This window comes from Drosophila miranda, chromosome 3, assembly GCF_003369915.1.
Source record: "Drosophila miranda strain MSH22 chromosome 3, D.miranda_PacBio2.1, whole genome shotgun sequence".
In the NCBI taxonomy this organism is placed as follows: domain Eukaryota; kingdom Metazoa; phylum Arthropoda; class Insecta; order Diptera; family Drosophilidae; genus Drosophila; species Drosophila miranda.
In genome coordinates this window covers 7,871,401-7,889,499 of record NC_046676.1, presented here as the reverse complement: position 1 = coordinate 7,889,499, position 18,099 = coordinate 7,871,401, and the positions used below count along the sequence as shown (strand labels likewise).

Here is an 18,099-nt window from a genome sequence, read left to right as displayed (position 1 = left end):
CTTTATTAGGAATATTTTAAGCTTCTGTCGAAGCCATAAATCTGGATTCGCAATATCTCGAATACCTGCGATGACAGCAGCACCCACAAGACAGCTAATGAATGCATATAACTCGTTGGGAAGATGCACACTTGAGGATATACTTAGTAGCTTACAAGCCAATCGATGGGTTCTTAGATTGATCTGTCATATATTCATAAGCTGCGTCCAAAAATAACGCTTGTTTTTACTTTATTTTTACACTTCAAGGCGAGGATTGATAAATTTATTTTATGCAAATTCGATAGACACAGGCGACAGGCAGTCAGGCAAAAATGCTGTCACGTTAGTTCCAAACTAAAAAAAAAAAAAAAACGAGGGGGAACGTTGTGAGTTGCTGCGGACACCGCAACTCTACATTTATACCCGATACTTAGTCAGTATGGCTCTCCTTAGGCAGACGCCGCTAATATTAAACGACACGAAAAAGAGAGAGACAGAAAATCAGTCTGAGCGTGACGTCGGGCGCTGCGTAGCCACTGCAAATTGATTTCTTGCTTATGGCTACAAAAATGATCCGATCTGATCCAGATTCAGCAATCAGATAGATATAGTCGTTATCTATGATTCTGCGTTTTTAGTTTTCTCGAATCTGCAATATTGTGGATGCAACAGATTTTCGTCCTTTGTGTGGGCGGAAGGGGGTGGGACGAAATTTGGAGATATACGTTTTATAGTGAGATCTAACAGGAGTGCGGATACTAAATTTGGTTACTCTAGCGTTAATAGTCTCTGAGATTTGTGGATGCCCCAGATTTTCGTCCTTTGCGGGGGCGGAAGGGGGTGTGGCGAAATTTTGACACAAAACGGTCAAGGTCCGATATCACAGGAGTGTGGATACCAAATTTGGTTGCTCTAGCTCTTATGGGTTCTGAGATCCTTGAACTCATATTTTGCAATTGGCAAAACCGACCATGAAACCTGTGTGTTAGAGAGAGACAGAGCGAGAAAGAATGAAATTGTTTTCTTAATAATACGATCCAATTCAGATTCCGCAGTCTTAAAGATATGGTCATTTTCTCATATCTTTAAAATTGTAGATGCCACAGATTTTCGTCCTTTGTGGGGGCGGAAGTGGGCGGGGCGAAGTTTTGAAATATTTTTGTAGCAGTGACATATCACAGAAGTCTGGATCCAAAACATCGTTGCTCTAGCTCTTATAGTCTTTGAGCACTAGGCGCTGAAGGGGACGGACAGACGGACGGACGGACAGACGGACAGACGGACAGACAGACAGGGCCCAATCGACTCGGCTATTGATGCTGATCAAGAATATATATACTTTATGGGGTCGGAAACGATTCCTTCTGGACGTTACACACATCCACTTTTACCGCAAATCTAATATACCCCAATACTCATTTTGAGTATCGGGTATAAAAAGCGAACGAGAACCAGAATCAGGGTGATGCTGATGCTGGTGACAAGTTCCCATAGAAGTCGACACGGCATTATTATTATTTATTTATTTGGAAAACAACGTGGAAGCGTACGAAACGAAGCGCCGGATCGGGTTGAAGTTGTCTGCACCAAATTTCACACCCATTTTCGAAAGGCCAAACGAATCGAAACAAGTTCAATATTATTTATTGGCCAAATTTTAATTCATGTTAAATATTTTAGTACAGGAATGTTTTTTATGTGGCTCTCCTCTCGGAATCCGCTAATTCCGTTGCCTATATAAGAGCCTTTGTTTACCCATTGGAACTGGCAGTCGCTTCGAGACACTTGCTTGGACTGTTTTAAGATTATTGACTAAACATATTACCGATTACTGATTGATCGAAATGAGGACTCTACTGCTGCTTGTCGTGTTCGTGGTAGCTGCTTGGGCCTCGGACACGAGTGACCTGATCTCCCAAGAATCCAATGTGGAGTACAACGGAAAATATCACTATCAGTAAGTTCAGTCCAGTGGGAGAATCTCGGCAGAGCCTAACAGCCACATCCTCCCCATCCAGCTACGAACTCGCCGATGGCTCCAAGGCCACACAGGACGGACTCCTAAAGACGGTGAATGCCGAGCACGATGGCGAAGCGGTCCATGGCAAATACTCGTTTGTGTCCGACGATGGCAACACCTATGTGGTGTCCTACACCGCCGACGAGAATGGATATCATGCGGTGGGCGATCACCTGCCCACACCGCCGCCCACGCCCCTGTCTGTTCTAAAGACTCTGGAGTACCTCAAGCTGCATCCCTACAACCCCCCAGAGAAGCAGCACTGAGGATCAGACTAGGACCAAGCACAAATGTGATTAGAACCAAAAGAACTGAGAACAATTAAACAATACTATGATCAACTCAACAGGCTGACTTCGACTTGGAGCTTCCACGCCCAAAATATGTAGAAAAACGCTGATCAGAATGCTTGAAAGTCAGGGGCGTAGTCAGGAAGGGAGAAAACTGACAATTCCGGTGGTTCCTTATGGATCCCCCCCTTCAGCTGAGCCCCTGTCACCGACTGCCCAACTAGCCCCATGTGTGCCAAAATGTGTGTGAAATTTGCCTTAGTTTGCAGTTTTTGCTCCGCTGCCAGTTTTGCTAAACAATTACTAATTGAAAGCTAACTTGTTAAATAAGCAATTTGAACCCCAAGCAGACTGGCAAACACCTGAAGGCCAAGTCCAGTATACCCGAAGATTCAGTGAGAGTTGGTCGAAGAGATCCAAATGAGCCTCAGAACTCCAAATTCGATTTGATCAGAATCAACAGGAATTATGTAATCCAAACAGAAACCGAAAGTGTGATTTGTTCGTTTCTGGTTTCATTCGTTTGATTAGCAGACAAGTGTTAACTTTAAGAACATATCGTATGAGAAATTCAACTTAAAAGAAAGAACAATGGAAAATTGGCTTTGTCTGCCCCAAATTAATCAGATATGCATCTGATGACAATTACCTCTTTTTTGTAAAGAGTTCTTTTGGTTTTTTAGCGAAGTTCATTGACCATTCCGTTCCATGCCCGCTGAAGTCTAGGGCTCTATGACACAATTGTGGTTAATATTCGCAGCATATAGCCATCATATGTGTGAATGTTCCGAACCTTATCAATTCGATTTATGGCCAACAATACTCTACATTTTTATGGCCAGCTTTGTCTCCATCGTTCACCGTTAGAGGCCCAGGCAGGGTTTCGGCCAAATTATTTCCATAATTGAAACGTGTCCGCCATGCGCAATTATCAAAGTATTCTTACTCTCTCATTGGGTATGACTTATAGAAATATTCCAAAGCACTGCGAAGCAATCGCCAAGAATGCGGGCTCTCCCTCAACTCAAATCCTTAACGGAATCTTGAGGAACCGCCATCCGACTCAACGGAACTAAGTTGCGATGACTCCCAGCGTTAAGAATTATTCGACTACGAGTATTCTGCTCAGACCCATCACGTATGTAGCTGTCAAGACCGCCAGTCAGACCATGGGGCGCAGAGATATTTTACAGTGGATAAAGGGAGTAGAGGGGACAACTGTCACCTGTTGACACCGTCGCTTCATCTTCATCTTCTTCTCTGCGATCTGGCGGTCTGATCTGATGTTTACTCATCGCGGACAATAAAACTGAAACCAAAAACCGAAAAAAACCCCAATGAAAAATTAAGAAGAAGAGCGCCCGCTCGTAATTTCTGCGAGAGAGTACTCGAGAGTACCCGCCGCTTATCTAGTGCGCCCATCGTAATGGCAATCGCAAGCAGCGCTGCCGAAGCCGGCCAGAGCAGACCCAGAGTACTACCAGAGTACCCGACCACCAGACGACCAGACACCAGACTATAAAAAGACGCGGCTCGGCTGTGGCAGTCAACAGTCGCACCGCAATCTGCTGGATATCACCCGCACCCAAGGAACACTCAAGGATAAACGGCCAATCAAAATGTACAAGTTCATCTTCATCGCCTGCTCTGCTATGCTGCTCAGCTATGTCCTGGCCCGGCCACAGGACCAGCGTGCCGCTGGAGCAGGCGTCACCACCACGACAACAGCGGCCACCATTGTGAAGCAGGACAATGTGAACAATGCCGACGGCAGCTTCAACAGCAGGTGAGTGTGGGAGTGGTTAGATCAGGTGACAAAGAGCGTTTCCTAAGAAGCGACCTTCTATGACAGCTACGAGACGTCCAATGGAATACGCGTGGAGAACATTGGCTACCTCAAGAAGATCATCATCCCCAAGACGGAGACATCCGATGGCCAGGTGATCGACGAGCACGAGGAACTGGTCCTCGTCCAGACAGGCTCGTACAGCTACAGCGACCCGGAAGGCAACATCATCACCCTGCGCTATGTGGCCGACGAGAACGGATTCCAGCCCGAGGGCGATCATCTTCCTGTGGCCCCGCAATAAGTTCTGGGAGCCGTCCTATTTCTAAATTATATTTTGATTGAAAGTATTATACACTGCCTAAATGCCATACGAAATTGAAATGTTTTGTGTAAATCTTACCTTCCGTAGTTAGTCTTAAGCAAACACACACTCACACACCTCACACTCCGAGTGGAGAAATAAATATTGGGAACGATAATGAAAATGACAACACAGATATAAAGGTATTTGTCCCATTGCCGGGCCATGAGCGAGTGCTTCTCAGCCTCGGATGGCCTATACTATTACCGAACCTTACCCATTACCGAATTTGCCCTTCACGCTTGCGGTTAATGCTGATGATCGCGATCGTGGAGTAGATGCTGTGGGTAGTGATGATATTTGTTTGCACTCGCCAGCACATGGTAAGAGCCCCAAACACTTGATATTTGCAGTGATACAGATGGGCGTACGGTTTCACTTGTTTAGCCAACTCAATGGGCCATACCAGAATATCGAACAATGGCCAAGACATCAGGCAATAATGTTTTAATTGCTTTACAATTTGAACAATTAAACTGTCGTTAGTCTTGGCATGGGGCATGGGGCATGGGGCATTTCATTTCATCAGGGGCTAATGGATCAGTTGATCATCACCAATTGAGACATCGAAATGTGGAAATTGCTCTGGACCATCGGCTTTATGGCCAGCTTCCTGCAGACTCAGCGTGCAGCAGCGGCCAACGTTTTGATAGTAAGTTACTCTGTACATCTCTACTTTGATCTAAAGACTTCACATTATCCACGCTTCAGCACCGGGGCTACTTCGTGGAGATGAGCCAAATGAACTGCGTGGGAAATCCCATATACTTTAGCAATATAAACTGCAAGATTTTGCCGCCTCTGAACAGGACCATGGAAAGTTCTGTCGAACTTCTGAAAAATCTTCCCACTTTAAGTGGTGCCCTCAGGGTATCGCTGCCCAATCCGAAAAAGGTATACACCCAGATATTCGAAATCACCTTCGATGTGTGCAAAGTAATACGAGAACGCAAGCGGAAGATGCTGATTGATTTTTTGGTGAGCACTTTGGCCCGAAACAGTAATGTGGTCATGCGATGTCCCTTTCCAAAGGTAGGACATGGAACTTCAGCATCTCAGTTCTGTACTAAGTTGTACAATTCCAGGGTAATTACTACTCGAAGAACATTTCGGTAACCGACCTGCCGCCCATGCTGACCGAGACCGATTTCATGGCCCATTTTGACATCTTCATACCCAAGGTCGCCGTCGTGATGAATGCAACACTCCGGGGTCATCTCTTTGACACTGCCAAGGAGAATGCCAGGAAAAAGAAATATCTATAATGCTTTCAATCTGCAGAGCATCTCAATATCAATTAAATTGCACATTCAGACCAAATTAATCGAGTCTTCAAAGTCAATCTACTCTAACTGACCGATTGACTAGTTTCAGCGGTGATTCTATTCTTCCCTACCTGGTGGTATGCAGTGTCCCGCATATGTAACGTTATCTGATCTGATGACCTGATCCTAATCTGCTTGAAATAATAAAGTTTGCAATTAACTATATTTGTAAGTGGCGCCACTAAGAGCCGATGGAAAACTTTGTCAAAACGGTTTGTTCGATGTGTCGTCAGGTGTCGCCACCAAACATGTAGTTAGAATGTAGATATTTTGGGGCTTCTTCGCCTATCCCACTTGCGATTTTTCAAGACTTAACGAGGCTGTCGTTGGTCCTGTTAGATACATTTGCATCTGTAAGATACATTTTTATCGACCCAAAACTATTTTATATTATAGAAAGATAAGTATAGACTTTTGTTATTAATTGTTATTCTCCGACCGCATTAAGTTAAAGTCTGTGGCATCCACAATTTTGAAGATACGAAAAATCCGAAAACCAGATTGCCGAATCCGGTTCGAATCGTGGATCCTCCCCCATTTACCAACAAATCAGGGTTTTTACGCAAAATTGATCGCTTTAATCGTTGGATAATTGCTGGAATATTATTCTATGCTATGGATATTTTATTATTGCAATATCTATCTAAAAATCTTTGAATCAATGAGCTCACTAGCTCACTAAATCATTCAGCCTTAGTTGGTTAGCAACTGACCAAGAGTGATGTTCTACAAGTGGTTAATCTTGGTAGCGATCCTCCTCATCACAGGCAGCGAGCCCAAGGTACGAATGAGGGTTATACCTACGAGTGTTACCTAACAAACTAAATATAATCATTTTCAACAGCACAGACGTCTGAGGTGGGATTGTCTTGATTGCCAAACAGGTCCACAATATGCAGACCATCTGAAATGCCAGATTGCGGACCCAAGGCAATCTCTCTTGAATGTGGAAGTTAATTTGCTGGAAGCAGTACCCTCCATTAGGACTTACATGAAAATCTCCACCCGATTCAGGCCATCGGAAGCGTATCGGAAGCTCCTTGACATTTCCTTTGATGGCTGCCGCGTAATATCGGATTTGTCAAAAGGCACTACCATGATGGCTAAGATCTATAATGCCGTTGCCAAATTCAGTAATCAGCAGCGAAAATGTCCCATAAAAAAGGTAGTTTAATTAATGGAGTGGCTAAAAACTAAGTGACATCTTTCCATGATTTCAGGGCTTCATTTACTATCACAACATAAGTATAGAGGAAGTTTTACCCTCGTTCCTGCCGGCAAGCAGTATTTTAGTAGAGGTCCACATTTTCCATCTGAAGAAAACGTATTTGAATATGACTCTAAGAGGAGACATTTCAGAAATATAAAAGAATCCATACAATAAAATGCTGTCAAGTTCAGAACACAACTAAATTGGATTCCGACCTTTTCGTTTGTACTCGTGTCCATAAAGTGATCGGGAGATAAATACAGAACAGTATTCCACTTAAAAAACAATCACGAAAAATACACGAAATTACTGGGGCACAATTATCAAAACAATGATCCGCAACTGTTCACACTTATAAGCCGTGATTGGGCTTTGCAGCCAGACAGTACTAATTGTTCGGAGCCCGATCATGGCTAAATTTCACTGGCTGTTCTTGATCGTTTTTCTGCCCTACCATGGGAAAGCAGCAAAGGTATTCATGGCCAAAAATAAATTGGAAACATTTGAATCAACTCTTCGACAGATTTCGCCTTCTAAGAGTCGCCTGAGTCTGCAATGGAAAACCTTCAATTGCGCATCGAACCCACTCCATGTGAGCCGGCACAAATGTATCATCCTGGATAACGATAAGTCTCTGATTACCGTCGAAGTTGACTATCTTCAGGCTATATCTCAGCTCAATGCCACGTTCAAATTGTTTTTGCCTCGACAACCCTTCAAGGAATACCACAAAATTATCGATCTGAATGTCGACGTCTGTCAGTTCTCCAAAGGCCTGTATGGCCACAAGTTTATTGGGGTGATCGTGAAGTCGCTTGGCAAGAAGGCGAGCTCCCAGCTGAAGTGTCCCCGTCCAAAGGTGAGCCTCGATGTTAGCTTTTTCTGCTGATTTTGCACTACAGCACTTCTTATTTTTCTATAGGGTCTCTACTCATATCCCAACATAAGCATTGCCGATAATTTGCCAGGCTTTTTGCCAACAACCGATTTTAAAGTCGAAATCAGTTTTCTATCACCTGACTCTATGTTAAATACGAGTCTCAGTGGAATGTTATACGATCCAGCCAAAACAAGTGGCAAATAAGGTAATTGAATGAAACTTAACTGATTGCTCAGCGAAGGAGATTCTCGATATGAAGAGGTGAAAGAATCTGAACGAATGCAGAGAAATAAACGAAAGCACTTTTGAACAACTGGTGTATTAAAATGTAGGAATTAATTTGGTTCTTTATGGCCAGACACTTGTCGCCTACGCTGTACGTGATCTTTATGTCAAGTACTGTGGACGAAACTGTCATCGCCATTCCTTACTAGAGCATTATTTACGATTCAAGCTCAAGATTCGCAGCATTGACAAGACATTTCACAACCACGAGCCTGGAAATTTATGGCCAGCATCGGGGTTCTGTAAACCAGTCGCTGTCTCAGCGGATGACACTCACACACCGACAGAGCCAGAGCCACAGCCAAAACCCAAATGTCAAATGTTTTTCAAAAGAACAGCCACAAAAGCAGCAGCAGCAACAGCAACAGATCACGGCAAATGCTAAGAATGTAAGGGTAAAAATCGTTTGACATTTACAGCTGCCTGCCCCCTTTCGGATGTGGCAGATCCCAGTCTTGTGGTCAGTGTGTGAGTGGGGCAAATTTGGTGGGGGACTGCATTGGACAGCTAACCTTGCTTAGCTTTCCTTTTCATTTTCTTTTTGGTCCGTGCCTGTGGCAGCATCAGCAGCAGCAGCAGCAGCAGAAAAGTTGCACAACTTGGCGCGCCAATAAGTGACTCACCAGACGAGGAGGAGGCTTGGTTGCTGCTGTTGTTGCTGTTGGAGTTGCAGTTGCAGTTGTGGGTGCGGAAGATGGAGACGCCGACATGGACAGACACAGAGCGGACGAGGGGCGAGGGACGAGGCTTGGAGCACAGCGAAGAGGTCGTTTGTTGCAATAGGCGTCGGTGTTTTCTGTTTTTGGTTCGCCCGGTTTTCATACCCTCATCGAAAGTCCTATAACTTTGGCGAAAAGCTGCTTTGTGTTGTGGCACAATTTGTGGCGCATTCACATATTTTATTTCCATTCTACTGAATATGGAACCAAGGGTATCTTCATAATCGATCCCCAAAGTCGGCTTTGACTTCATGTCTTTTTTCAGGTTTTCGCCGGCTCTCCGCCGGTTGTTCAACTCGCGGCGGCATTGTGTTGCAAGTGTTGGATCTCGATGATAGTTAAATTAATCTTTTTTCCTCGCATTGCTGCTGATTTGGATTCTCTTCCCCACAAATTTTTGCAGATTAACCCAATTGTATGGCAACTAATTAACATTTACGAAGACAAGAGAATACCAAGACCGACCCCGATGCGCCCCGCATTGAACTCAATTATCGTCTTGCCTCACCTCACCGGCAAACACTTGAATTGTTACAACAATTTTCGTTTCAGTTCACTTGTGGTGTTGTTAGTATGTCACTCTCCTCACGGATGGCATCCCAATCCAAGCCATCCACGAATCGTCTGCAATTACAAGAATCCGAGTCCGAATACGAATACGAATCCGAATGTGAATCTGAATCCGAATCCGAATCCGAAGCTGCGGAATCTCTGCTGCGCTTCAGATGCATATATCATGGGGCAAGAGCTGCAGAGAGCCCCGAGTAATCTGCATTTGGTAAAGACAACAACAAATGCAAAAAAAAACTCGTTCTGGCTTGTTTCTAAATAACGGCATTACGAAGATGAACGACCGGACGAGCTCACAGATGGACAGACAATCAGCAGACATTTGAGCTGTACTTATGTATGTATGTCTGTACGTGCCACACAATCGAAATACATGCAACCGAAAACTCGACTTAGGTGTGGGCCAGAGTTGGGGCATCTCTAGATCTCAAAATACGAGTTCGGAGCGGAGTCTACGAGAGCCAATGGAACACCCTTTTTCCCCTAAGAATTTTCAAAAATTCTGTCTTTGATTGGTATGAGATGATCCAAAGTATACATTTCTACGAGTAATACTTTATATGGTAACTGTCGTCCAATAAAATGCCAAAACTCTGAATATGTTAAAGTTTCCAATTGATTTTGTTTTTGATTTTAACATTTAAGCATCACTGAGCGTACAAACAACAATTACCCATCGGTTGGATCTGTTCAGTCGGACAACTATAGCAGCAGCAACAACGACAAAGAGAGCTGCAGAGGCAGCAGCGGCAAGAGCAACTATGGCCAATGCAACTATGCAGCCTCTCAAACCGCTGCATCTGCCGCTGTGTGCGTGTGTCTCTCGCTCTCCCGTGGAACCACTGGCAACACTGCTGTGTGGGTAATGGACGAGGCCAGATGTGCAGGAGGAGGCCAGAGTCGGAGCGATTCGCCTATATAAGGCTTAAATAGGGCCGCGCTTGGCACAGTGTCTTGCGGAGCTGCTTTCACTTGCCAGTCGTAGTGCCAGCCAAACGGGCGACAAATCGGTCCAACAAAAAATCACCAATCAGTGGATAAAAGACTCCCAACGAAATGAAAGTGCTTGTAAGTCCCGTGGCGTCCCCCTCCCCCAGACCTAGACACCGTCCCAGCCGCATCTGGGATTTGTGTGAACTATTATACTGCAACTATCGTTTGCAGATACTCATCTCGATGCTTGCTCTGTCCTGCCACGGCCAGCATCAGCACCAGCATCATAACCAGCATCACAGCGCCAACAACATACCGCGGGACGAGAAGCCCGACCATCATCGCCACGAGGATCTGCGCGAGACGAGTACATGGATACCCATTCTCAAGTACAACAAGGAACAGAGCGAGGACGGCAGCTACAAGACGGAGTACGAGACGGGCAACAACATCATCCACGAGGAGACGGGCTTCCTCAAGGACTTTGACACGAATCCGAATGGAGTCCTGGTCCAGCATGGCCAGTACTCGTACCAGTCACCGGAGGGCCAGCTGGTAAACGTTCAGTACACGGCCGATGAGAACGGCTTCCGTGCCACAGGCGACCACATACCCACCCCGCCCGCTATACCCGAGGAGATCCAGAAGGGACTGGACCAGATCTATGCTGGCATCAAGCTGCAGCAGGAACGACTCGAGCAGCGGGCCAAAACGGATCCAGACTTTGCCCGGAAGCTGGAGGAGCGTCGCGTTGCCAATCAAAATGGGCAATATATCGGTCTGCTCGAGAATCAATAGATGTGTGTTCTTCAGATTCCCCCATCCTTTCCACCCCCACCGAACTGATGATCCTGGAAACGTGCTGAAAACATTTACTAAACATTACTAATCCGCCAACCAACATTCCCCGCAAGAACAACAACAACAACAATAAGACTGTGATTTCATTTGCAAATTCTTCCAAAGCTTCCCATTTGGAAACTGGAACCACTCTCCGATCGGCAGACTATATCGACTAACATGAAATTTGCATAACTAAGATCCACTTACAGAAACACACACGCACACGCACTCGCACTCATCGCATCGGGCACTCAATAAATTATTATTTATTTTGTTAACGAGTGTGAAAGTTTTGCCGCTATAAAACAATAAAAGAAAAACTAACGTTTCCATTACGCCAAACCGACTTGATGATTTTCCCATTTTTCCCATTTCACTACGAGCCACTGCTCCTCCTCCATCCTCCATCCTCCACCCTCCCCATCCATCCATCGTCTGGTGTCCATAATGCTCAGACAGACGTGACAAAGCGTTTATGGGTCTTCATTATTTTTTTTGTTTTTTAATTTTTCCTTATTTATTGTTATCTTTTTCGTTGCTGGTTTACTGTCTTTTTTCGCAGATCGAGTTTCCTCTGTCAGTTTATTGATCCCAATTCCATGCAGCGCAGGTTGAGCTTTTCCAATTTTCCATATTTCTACATCGACTGCCGTCGACTCTTCGTCTTCTTCTAGTGCTGCTTGCCGTTGCACTTACTGCTGCTTGATATATGCATGGAAATTGTCTGTCGAGCGCCTCTGACTGGTTGCTGGTTGCATAATTATGACAGTTTGCGAGATTGGGATTGGGATTGGGAACGGGAATGGGAACGGGAACGGGGAGAATCGAGCCGTACAGACGTAGTGGTCCATGAGTGGGTTAGTGGCCCAACTCCAGCCGGTCTCTCCACTCAATCGGCCAATTATTTCATAAGCTCATGGCCCAAAACTATTTTACCGTTGGCCTTCGGTGAAAAGTAGCCCTTGGCCAAACAAGCAACAAGAAGAACCAAAAATAGCTGTCATCAACAGGCTGAAAGAACAAACACCAAACGGGCAAAAACCAGCTAAATCATTTGTGCCACGAAACGGCAAGCGATTTGGCCACATATTTGCATAAGTGTAAGCATACACCTGCGGTCAAAATATTGGTATGGCCAAAAAGCTCATAAATAAAATAAAATAAAACCAAAAAGCCGTTTAGTTCTACAACAAATATAAGGATGGGTTTGAAAAGCTCCATTTTATTATCATCTAATTTTGTATGATTTAATATAGTATTCTATGGCTAATAATTTAACTTGGATTAAATTTGGTGCAATTATTTAGGAGCCTTGGGAGGTGCTACTACTATAAGAAAAAACACAAGCAAACGAATAAACTTTAAAAAAACGACATACTAAATATATTCTTGTTTATAGCATGTGAATCACAATAGTTTTAATCATAAAACTATTCAGATAAGATCAAGCAATACTTATAATTCTTTGAGGTTTTTATTAAGAGTTATTCAAAATTTCAACAAGTTCAACAAACCACCTTTTATAGTCGTCAAACCATAAGCAATCACACATGTGGTGTAGTATTTATTCTATAATTGCGACCAATACTGTCGTATGGTATGTGTTAAGAAATATGGAGAGTCCACCAAAAAATAAATCAATTCCGCTGCATTTTCACCGCCATGGCAGGCAGAGCATAGACCCCAAAAGCAAAACTCCAAAGACTGTTTATTCGCCATTAAGTTTCAACGCTCTTGCGCATAATTAAAATGAAAAAAAAAAATAAGTTTAACAAAGGAAAAATTTCTATGGCCTGTGATTAGAAAGAATCTTTCTTCTCGGTTTCTGTCTGACCAGAGCTTGGGCTTTGAATTGATTTGGCCAACGTCAGTTGCCGTTTAGAAGCCGTCGCGTGCAGATCACGAATCATCGTCTACGGGAAACCCGAAGATATTGGGGAAAAGAGGAACAGAGGTACCTGGAGAATCTAGAAGGGGCGGACAGGTGTGCGTCGGTTGGTCGAATTTGCGGGAGCGTTAAACCGAGAAGAGGTAGCGGAACCCCAACAAGTGTGGAGTGGAGTGGAGTGGAGTGGGGTGAAAAGAAATGGAGAGAAGTGGAGACGGGGAGAGCAACAAGAGCAAGAAGTGCGTGCGAATATCGAATTGACATCGAAGCTCCGTTAAAGCACGCGCACAATGGTTTGTTATTGTGGCCGCCGCTGAAAACGAGAATGAAACAATAAAGCCGCTGAAAAACTAACTGTAAAATATACGAATAGGTATACTCCAGCAATCAGCAGAAGTGGCACACGAGAGGCCGCGATAATAAAAACAGAAATCGAAAACAAAATCCCATCCGATAAGTGAGATCCGAAGATGGTTAGTCACCCGCACGAGTGGATGCTGTGGCTAGTGGCCCTCAGTGGCTGTCACCTGATCAGCGCCCAGCAGCTGCTGGGGCCGCCGCCCCGTCCCCGGGGACGTATACGCATTTCGGATATGCAAGCACAGATTCCTGGTCCAGACCCAATTCTACGAAGTTGGCCCAACGTGGGCGCAGTGCCGGTCAGCTCGACGGTGCACACCCACATTCCGCTGCTGCGAGAGGAGAGCGCCAGGCCAGCCACGCCCAGGCAGGAGTCGTCGGTGGTGTACGGCAACTGGAAGCCGGAGCATCCAGAGAACCCCTACGAGGCGGACACGGAGCAACAGCCCAAGGAGCGGGTCTACGGGCGGTTGGAGGCCATGCTGATGGGGATGCCAGCTGAAGGTAAGAGTGCATGTTTCGGTGTGTTCAAACCCTAAACGCCTCCGTTTCAGGCATTGATGCGCAGCCATCCAGATCCAGCGAGGAACAGCAGGCTCCCATCGCTCCTGGAGGCTATCAGAGTCCAGGCTTTGAGCGTCCCGCCAGCTTTGAGCGATCGCCGGAGAAGCACGGACGTCGGCGCATAAGCTCCCAGCAGACGCCACACCAGTTCGAAGTGGTACAGTTGAATGCCACCGATCCTCTACTTAGGGCCATGGCCAAGCAAATCAATGAATCTGTGGAGACGACAACGGCGGCACGTAGACCTGCCCAATCCACAACGGACGACAGCTGGATGCCTTTGCCGTATCCCTATCCCTATGACACTACAGTGCCGGCTCCATCTTCAACTAGCTCCTCGAGTTCAAGCCTGCCGCAGTCATCCATGGTGCACCCTCCGGCGCCCACTCAAGCCACGAGGTCAACAACGGTCTCGCTCAACTGGCCCACGGATTTTATCGACAGCTCCTCCAACACCGCGAGCACCGAACCCGAACGCGTGGATAGGAATCTCAGCATGAACATTGACAGGCGCGACGATAGCGTTGGGGATTCTGTGGATGACTACAAGTACTACGAGGACTCGCTCAACTCCGCCCAGATGCACAGCGAGCTGAGTGTGCCGGAGACGCTGGTGCCGCAACGGCCGCTCAATATCACCCGCGTTGGGATACCCTACGAGGAGCGGAACGCGGCCGAGGAGCCTACCATATGCGTGCCCCTAACCGTCACAGAGACATCTCTGGCCTCGGACAGCGCCACGCCTCTGGTGTTGGAGGTTGAGCGTGTCTACTGCTTTCCCCTGCCCAAAGTGGAGGTCCGTCCGGGCAGCGTCATACGCCAACAGGTGGAACAGATAACAAGGTCGAGTCGGGGAGAAGTCCCCGAAATGGACATGGAACCAACGGAGCAGCCAATGCCAACCGAGGTGACAGCCGGGGCCAGCCAGACAACCAGCACACTCGCTGCGACGCTATTCCTCCTCATCGGCTACTGTACCTGGCCAAGGATTTTGATTTAGAATTAGAATTACCACAGATCACTTAATAACTCAGGGGCTAATCGTAATATACAATTAGTTACACAATAAAAGCAAAGCACACGCATCCTATCGGCTCTGCAGATGCCATTTGTTTATTTTCCAATCGGAGAGCGTTGAACGATAAGCTATTATCAATGTTTATTGGTCCGATAAGACGTTTCCATTCATAAAAAGCGAATATTATCATGAATGGCTGAGGATAGTGAGAGCCATGATACAAACACAACGATAAATGAGTAATGTGCTCTGATTCAAATGATTCATTTTTAACACGCCAAACAATATGAAGCAATCTATTGCTTCCTTCTTTAGCGTTTTCAAAAGAGAGCAGAACACCCATCGAAAGACAAGGAAAATGTTCTTATGTCTCCACTCTATTGATTTTGAATGCATATCTTTTAAATCATATTTTAATCAACTAATTAAAGGATTGTAAATATTCATATGTATCTATATACATATATATATGTACATGAGTTTATCAGATCGTTCAGATCTCACTTGCCTGTTCCGTTTTGGGCAATAAATAGTTCGCGTGACGTCTTGCGCAAAGTCTTGCCATTAACATTGGCCGGCAGCTTGTCGGTGAACTGGACTCCGGAATGCAATTGCTTTTGCACTGCAGGTAATCGCTTGTCCACGTGATCCGAAATATCCTTTGCTGTTACTACAGCTCCTTTGGTCTTGACCACCAAGGCACCGGCAGCATCGCCCTCCCGCTCATCGTACACTCCAACGACGCACACGTCCTGCACTTGCGGCAGCTCCGAGATGACACTCTCGATCTCAGTCGGCCAATAGTGAAGGCCCTGGTACTTTAGGATCTCCTTTTTGCGATCGACTATATAGAGGAAGTTCTGCTCATCGAAGTAGCCCAGATCGCCGGTGTGGAACCAGCCCTCCACGTCCTGCATCTGAAGTGTAGCCTCGGGATATCCAAAGTAACCATTCCATGTCTGCCCCCTATCCACATAGATCTCCCCAACTTCATTGTATGTCAGATTCTTTCCATCCTCGTCCACAATGCGCATTCTCACGCCCGCCACGGGTTTGCCAACCGAAGTTATATTGCTGATTCCAATACTACTCGTTATGATAAAGGTCTCCGTCAAACCATATCCAGAGGTAAGCATCGCATTCTTGCAGAGCTCTTGGGTCCGCTGCAGGGTGGCCATCGAAACCGCACCGCCGACATAGTGCACGTTCTTTAGGGGTGCCAGATCCTCCGGCGTGGCGTCCGGATAACTTATCAAGGCAGAGAGATGGCGAGGCGGCAGCACGGCACAGTCGATCTTGTACTTCTTCACCAGCTGCACAAAGTACTCTGGAGTGAAGGGTTTGCTGGTAATGATTCGGGTGGCACCAAACGCAGTGCTATAGATAAATGTGACCACGCCGGTGACCCAGTCCAAGCCACTCGACGATAGCATGCTCAGTTCGCTGTTGATCAGGCTGTGCAAGAATAATATAGAACCAATTTAAATTTGTAATTTTAATTTAGAAAGTAAATAGTTCTATACTCACGGGTTATCCTGCATCAGAACATTGTTGGAAATGCAAACCGCCTTGGGCAAGCCTGTTGTTCCCGAGGAGCACAAAATGGCCATGGTCTGGCCCCCTCCCTCCTTCAATGGCTCTGGCCTACAAAGCATCTCGCGTTAGTCAGAAAATAGATACTTCCTTCGTCACTCACTGGTATCCCGCTTCAGTAGTGGTGGGATCCAGAAGATCCTCTATCTTGTGCACTCCCTCTACGGGATCTGTGATAGTGTAGATCTCCGGCTGCCATCCAGCAGTAGCCGCACGAACCTTGTCGTACACATTTCCATCGCAGAATATCAGACTTGGATTGGTTATCGAGAACACATGGGTTATCGTAGCTGCGTCAACAGATTTCCATATTACTCAGAAATTGTTAGGCGATACACTTGATGGCAGTACCAACCTTCGTCTTGATCCGGATTAACCGAGTGGAATGGTGTTCCATTCATTAGGCAAGCCACTCCCAGGGGCATTAAGTAAGTACAGTTCTTAGCAACAATGCCAATAACATCCTTGTTACTGAGCGAACGCTTCTTGAAGTACTGAGCAATCCGAATGGCCCAGGTGAGACCCTGTTCGAAGGTGACTGTGACTCCATCAATGTCGTTTATCTGCAGTGAAGTAGAAATCTGTAGGTGAGTCTCTTCGGGGCGAACCCAATTGGTTCTGACTCACCTGCCACACGTTCTTGGGCCAGATCCTCATTGTGTTAAAAATAATTTTACCAATGGACGTGTCATAGTGGTATAAGGGGCTGCGTTTGGCTCCACTCCAAATTCTCTCCTTCTCATCGTATGTCGTGGGTATTCCTGCCATATTTGAATAGCTCCAAGAACGACTTTGTCGTTCTTTGTCGACTGTGCCGTTCTCTGTTGTGGAAGAACCTATTTATAGGGATCCACGGCTGAGCACTGTATCAATGTTTGAGGTCGATAGTACATCACAAGACGCCTGTTGTTGCGCTAGGCCCCGACTACATGATACCCTGCACCAGCAGGGCATTTATATAGCAAATAATCTATTTCGCCTGAGCAAAAAGCTTGCAGCTCTAGTCTAAAATATATTTATCCGAAATACCTACTACTGACAGAGACGTAAAATCAGACATGCACATAATCGTTAGTCAGCAGTTTTACATATCTTATCAGTGCATAAGCTACATATAGTCCACTAATTTTTTATACTTGAAGCTAACGCACTTTGATTGTTGAGACTTATGATACAATGTTCTATGTTCAAAAAAGCTCCTTTCTACGACATTCGGTTCCAAAAATGTTTTCAATTAGTTTAGATACATTTCACCATCCAAATTGATACCAATCCTAAACAGCTTAACTTCAACCAAAACGTTTGCCTTTGCCTTATCTCTACAACCGTAAATCCCAATTGAAATCAAAAGATTTCATTACCAACGTACGAATAAGTCGTGTTTGAGTATTTTTCGGCCTAAAAATATACCATCAAATTTGTAGGTCTTTTAATGAAATCGAGAATACGATATTCTTAAAGATTGATTA

The 18,099-nt window shown here is 45.5% G+C and overlaps 7 protein-coding genes across 7 annotated transcripts; 6 read left to right on the top strand and 1 right to left on the bottom strand.

Moving 5' to 3' along the window:
* Window positions 1-1,748: 1,748 nt before the first annotated feature.
* On the top strand, window positions 1,749-2,348 carry LOC108160972 (endocuticle structural glycoprotein SgAbd-3). The gene is made up of 2 exons (XM_017295269.2): window positions 1,749-1,939; window positions 2,001-2,348. The coding sequence occupies exons 1-2, from the start codon at window positions 1,827-1,829 to the stop codon at window positions 2,266-2,268; spliced, it is 381 nt and encodes a 126-aa protein (XP_017150758.1). The 5' UTR covers window positions 1,749-1,826; the 3' UTR covers window positions 2,269-2,348.
* A 1,476-nt stretch (window positions 2,349-3,824) lies between these two features.
* Window positions 3,825-4,576, top strand: LOC117188428 (endocuticle structural glycoprotein SgAbd-3-like). Its single transcript, XM_033392307.1, has 2 exons — window positions 3,825-4,078; window positions 4,145-4,576. The coding sequence occupies exons 1-2, from the start codon at window positions 3,912-3,914 to the stop codon at window positions 4,380-4,382; spliced, it is 405 nt and encodes a 134-aa protein (XP_033248198.1). The 5' UTR covers window positions 3,825-3,911; the 3' UTR covers window positions 4,383-4,576.
* Window positions 4,577-5,013: 437 nt separating this feature from the next.
* On the top strand, window positions 5,014-5,762 carry LOC117187724. The gene is made up of 3 exons (XM_033390502.1): window positions 5,014-5,094; window positions 5,154-5,474; window positions 5,528-5,762. Exons 1-3 carry the CDS (start codon window positions 5,014-5,016, stop codon window positions 5,705-5,707), a joined length of 582 nt encoding a protein of 193 aa, XP_033246393.1. The 3' UTR covers window positions 5,708-5,762.
* A 1,618-nt stretch (window positions 5,763-7,380) lies between these two features.
* On the top strand, window positions 7,381-8,147 carry LOC108158440. Its single transcript, XM_033390313.1, has 3 exons — window positions 7,381-7,449; window positions 7,501-7,836; window positions 7,900-8,147. Exons 1-3 carry the CDS (start codon window positions 7,387-7,389, stop codon window positions 8,059-8,061), a joined length of 561 nt encoding a protein of 186 aa, XP_033246204.1. The 5' UTR covers window positions 7,381-7,386; the 3' UTR covers window positions 8,062-8,147.
* A 2,163-nt stretch (window positions 8,148-10,310) lies between these two features.
* LOC108158262 (endocuticle structural glycoprotein SgAbd-2) lies at window positions 10,311-11,462 on the top strand. Its single transcript, XM_017290498.2, has 2 exons — window positions 10,311-10,499; window positions 10,596-11,462. Exons 1-2 carry the CDS (start codon window positions 10,488-10,490, stop codon window positions 11,160-11,162), a joined length of 579 nt encoding a protein of 192 aa, XP_017145987.1. The 5' UTR covers window positions 10,311-10,487; the 3' UTR covers window positions 11,163-11,462.
* Window positions 11,463-13,090: 1,628 nt separating this feature from the next.
* Window positions 13,091-15,108, top strand: LOC108161016. Its single transcript, XM_017295328.2, has 2 exons — window positions 13,091-13,959; window positions 14,010-15,108. Exons 1-2 carry the CDS (start codon window positions 13,566-13,568, stop codon window positions 15,017-15,019), a joined length of 1,404 nt encoding a protein of 467 aa, XP_017150817.1. The 5' UTR covers window positions 13,091-13,565; the 3' UTR covers window positions 15,020-15,108.
* Window positions 15,109-15,500: 392 nt separating this feature from the next.
* On the bottom strand, window positions 15,501-17,422 carry LOC108158336 (4-coumarate--CoA ligase 1-like). Its single transcript, XM_017290576.2, has 5 exons — window positions 17,258-17,422; window positions 16,986-17,193; window positions 16,734-16,920; window positions 16,565-16,681; window positions 15,501-16,492 (listed from the first exon to the last, which is right to left on the bottom strand). Exons 1-5 carry the CDS (start codon window positions 17,396-17,398, stop codon window positions 15,538-15,540), a joined length of 1,608 nt encoding a protein of 535 aa, XP_017146065.1. The 5' UTR covers window positions 17,399-17,422; the 3' UTR covers window positions 15,501-15,537.
* Window positions 17,423-18,099: the final 677 nt, after the last annotated feature.

Bases quoted from the DNA above. Each gene is read 5' to 3' on its own strand.
- LOC108161016 (XM_017295328.2), top strand. From the start codon at position 13,566: ATGGTTAGTCACCCGCACGAGTGGATGCTGTGGCTAGTGGCCCTCAGT. The intron at 13,960-14,009 runs GTAAGAGTGCAT...CCTCCGTTTCAG, and splicing joins GATGGGGATGCCAGCTGAAG to GCATTGATGCGCAGCCATCC.
- LOC108158336 (XM_017290576.2), bottom strand. From the start codon at position 17,398: ATGGCAGGAATACCCACGACATACGATGAGAAGGAGAGAATTTGGAGT. The intron at 17,194-17,257 runs GTGAGTCAGAAC...ACTTCACTGCAG, and splicing joins GGCCCAAGAACGTGTGGCAG to ATAAACGACATTGATGGAGT. The intron at 16,921-16,985 runs GTTGGTACTGCC...CTGTTGACGCAG, and splicing joins TAATCCGGATCAAGACGAAG to CTACGATAACCCATGTGTTC.
- LOC108160972 (XM_017295269.2), top strand. From the start codon at position 1,827: ATGAGGACTCTACTGCTGCTTGTCGTGTTCGTGGTAGCTGCTTGGGCC. The intron at 1,940-2,000 runs GTAAGTTCAGTC...CTCCCCATCCAG, and splicing joins AACGGAAAATATCACTATCA to CTACGAACTCGCCGATGGCT.
- LOC108158440 (XM_033390313.1), top strand. From the start codon at position 7,387: ATGGCTAAATTTCACTGGCTGTTCTTGATCGTTTTTCTGCCCTACCAT. The intron at 7,450-7,500 runs GTATTCATGGCC...ACTCTTCGACAG, and splicing joins ACCATGGGAAAGCAGCAAAG to ATTTCGCCTTCTAAGAGTCG. The intron at 7,837-7,899 runs GTGAGCCTCGAT...ATTTTTCTATAG, and splicing joins TGAAGTGTCCCCGTCCAAAG to GGTCTCTACTCATATCCCAA.
- LOC117187724 (XM_033390502.1), top strand. From the start codon at position 5,014: ATGTGGAAATTGCTCTGGACCATCGGCTTTATGGCCAGCTTCCTGCAG. The intron at 5,095-5,153 runs GTAAGTTACTCT...TCCACGCTTCAG, and splicing joins CAGCGGCCAACGTTTTGATA to CACCGGGGCTACTTCGTGGA. The intron at 5,475-5,527 runs GTAGGACATGGA...GTACAATTCCAG, and splicing joins TGCGATGTCCCTTTCCAAAG to GGTAATTACTACTCGAAGAA.
- LOC117188428 (XM_033392307.1), top strand. From the start codon at position 3,912: ATGTACAAGTTCATCTTCATCGCCTGCTCTGCTATGCTGCTCAGCTAT. The intron at 4,079-4,144 runs GTGAGTGTGGGA...CTTCTATGACAG, and splicing joins GACGGCAGCTTCAACAGCAG to CTACGAGACGTCCAATGGAA.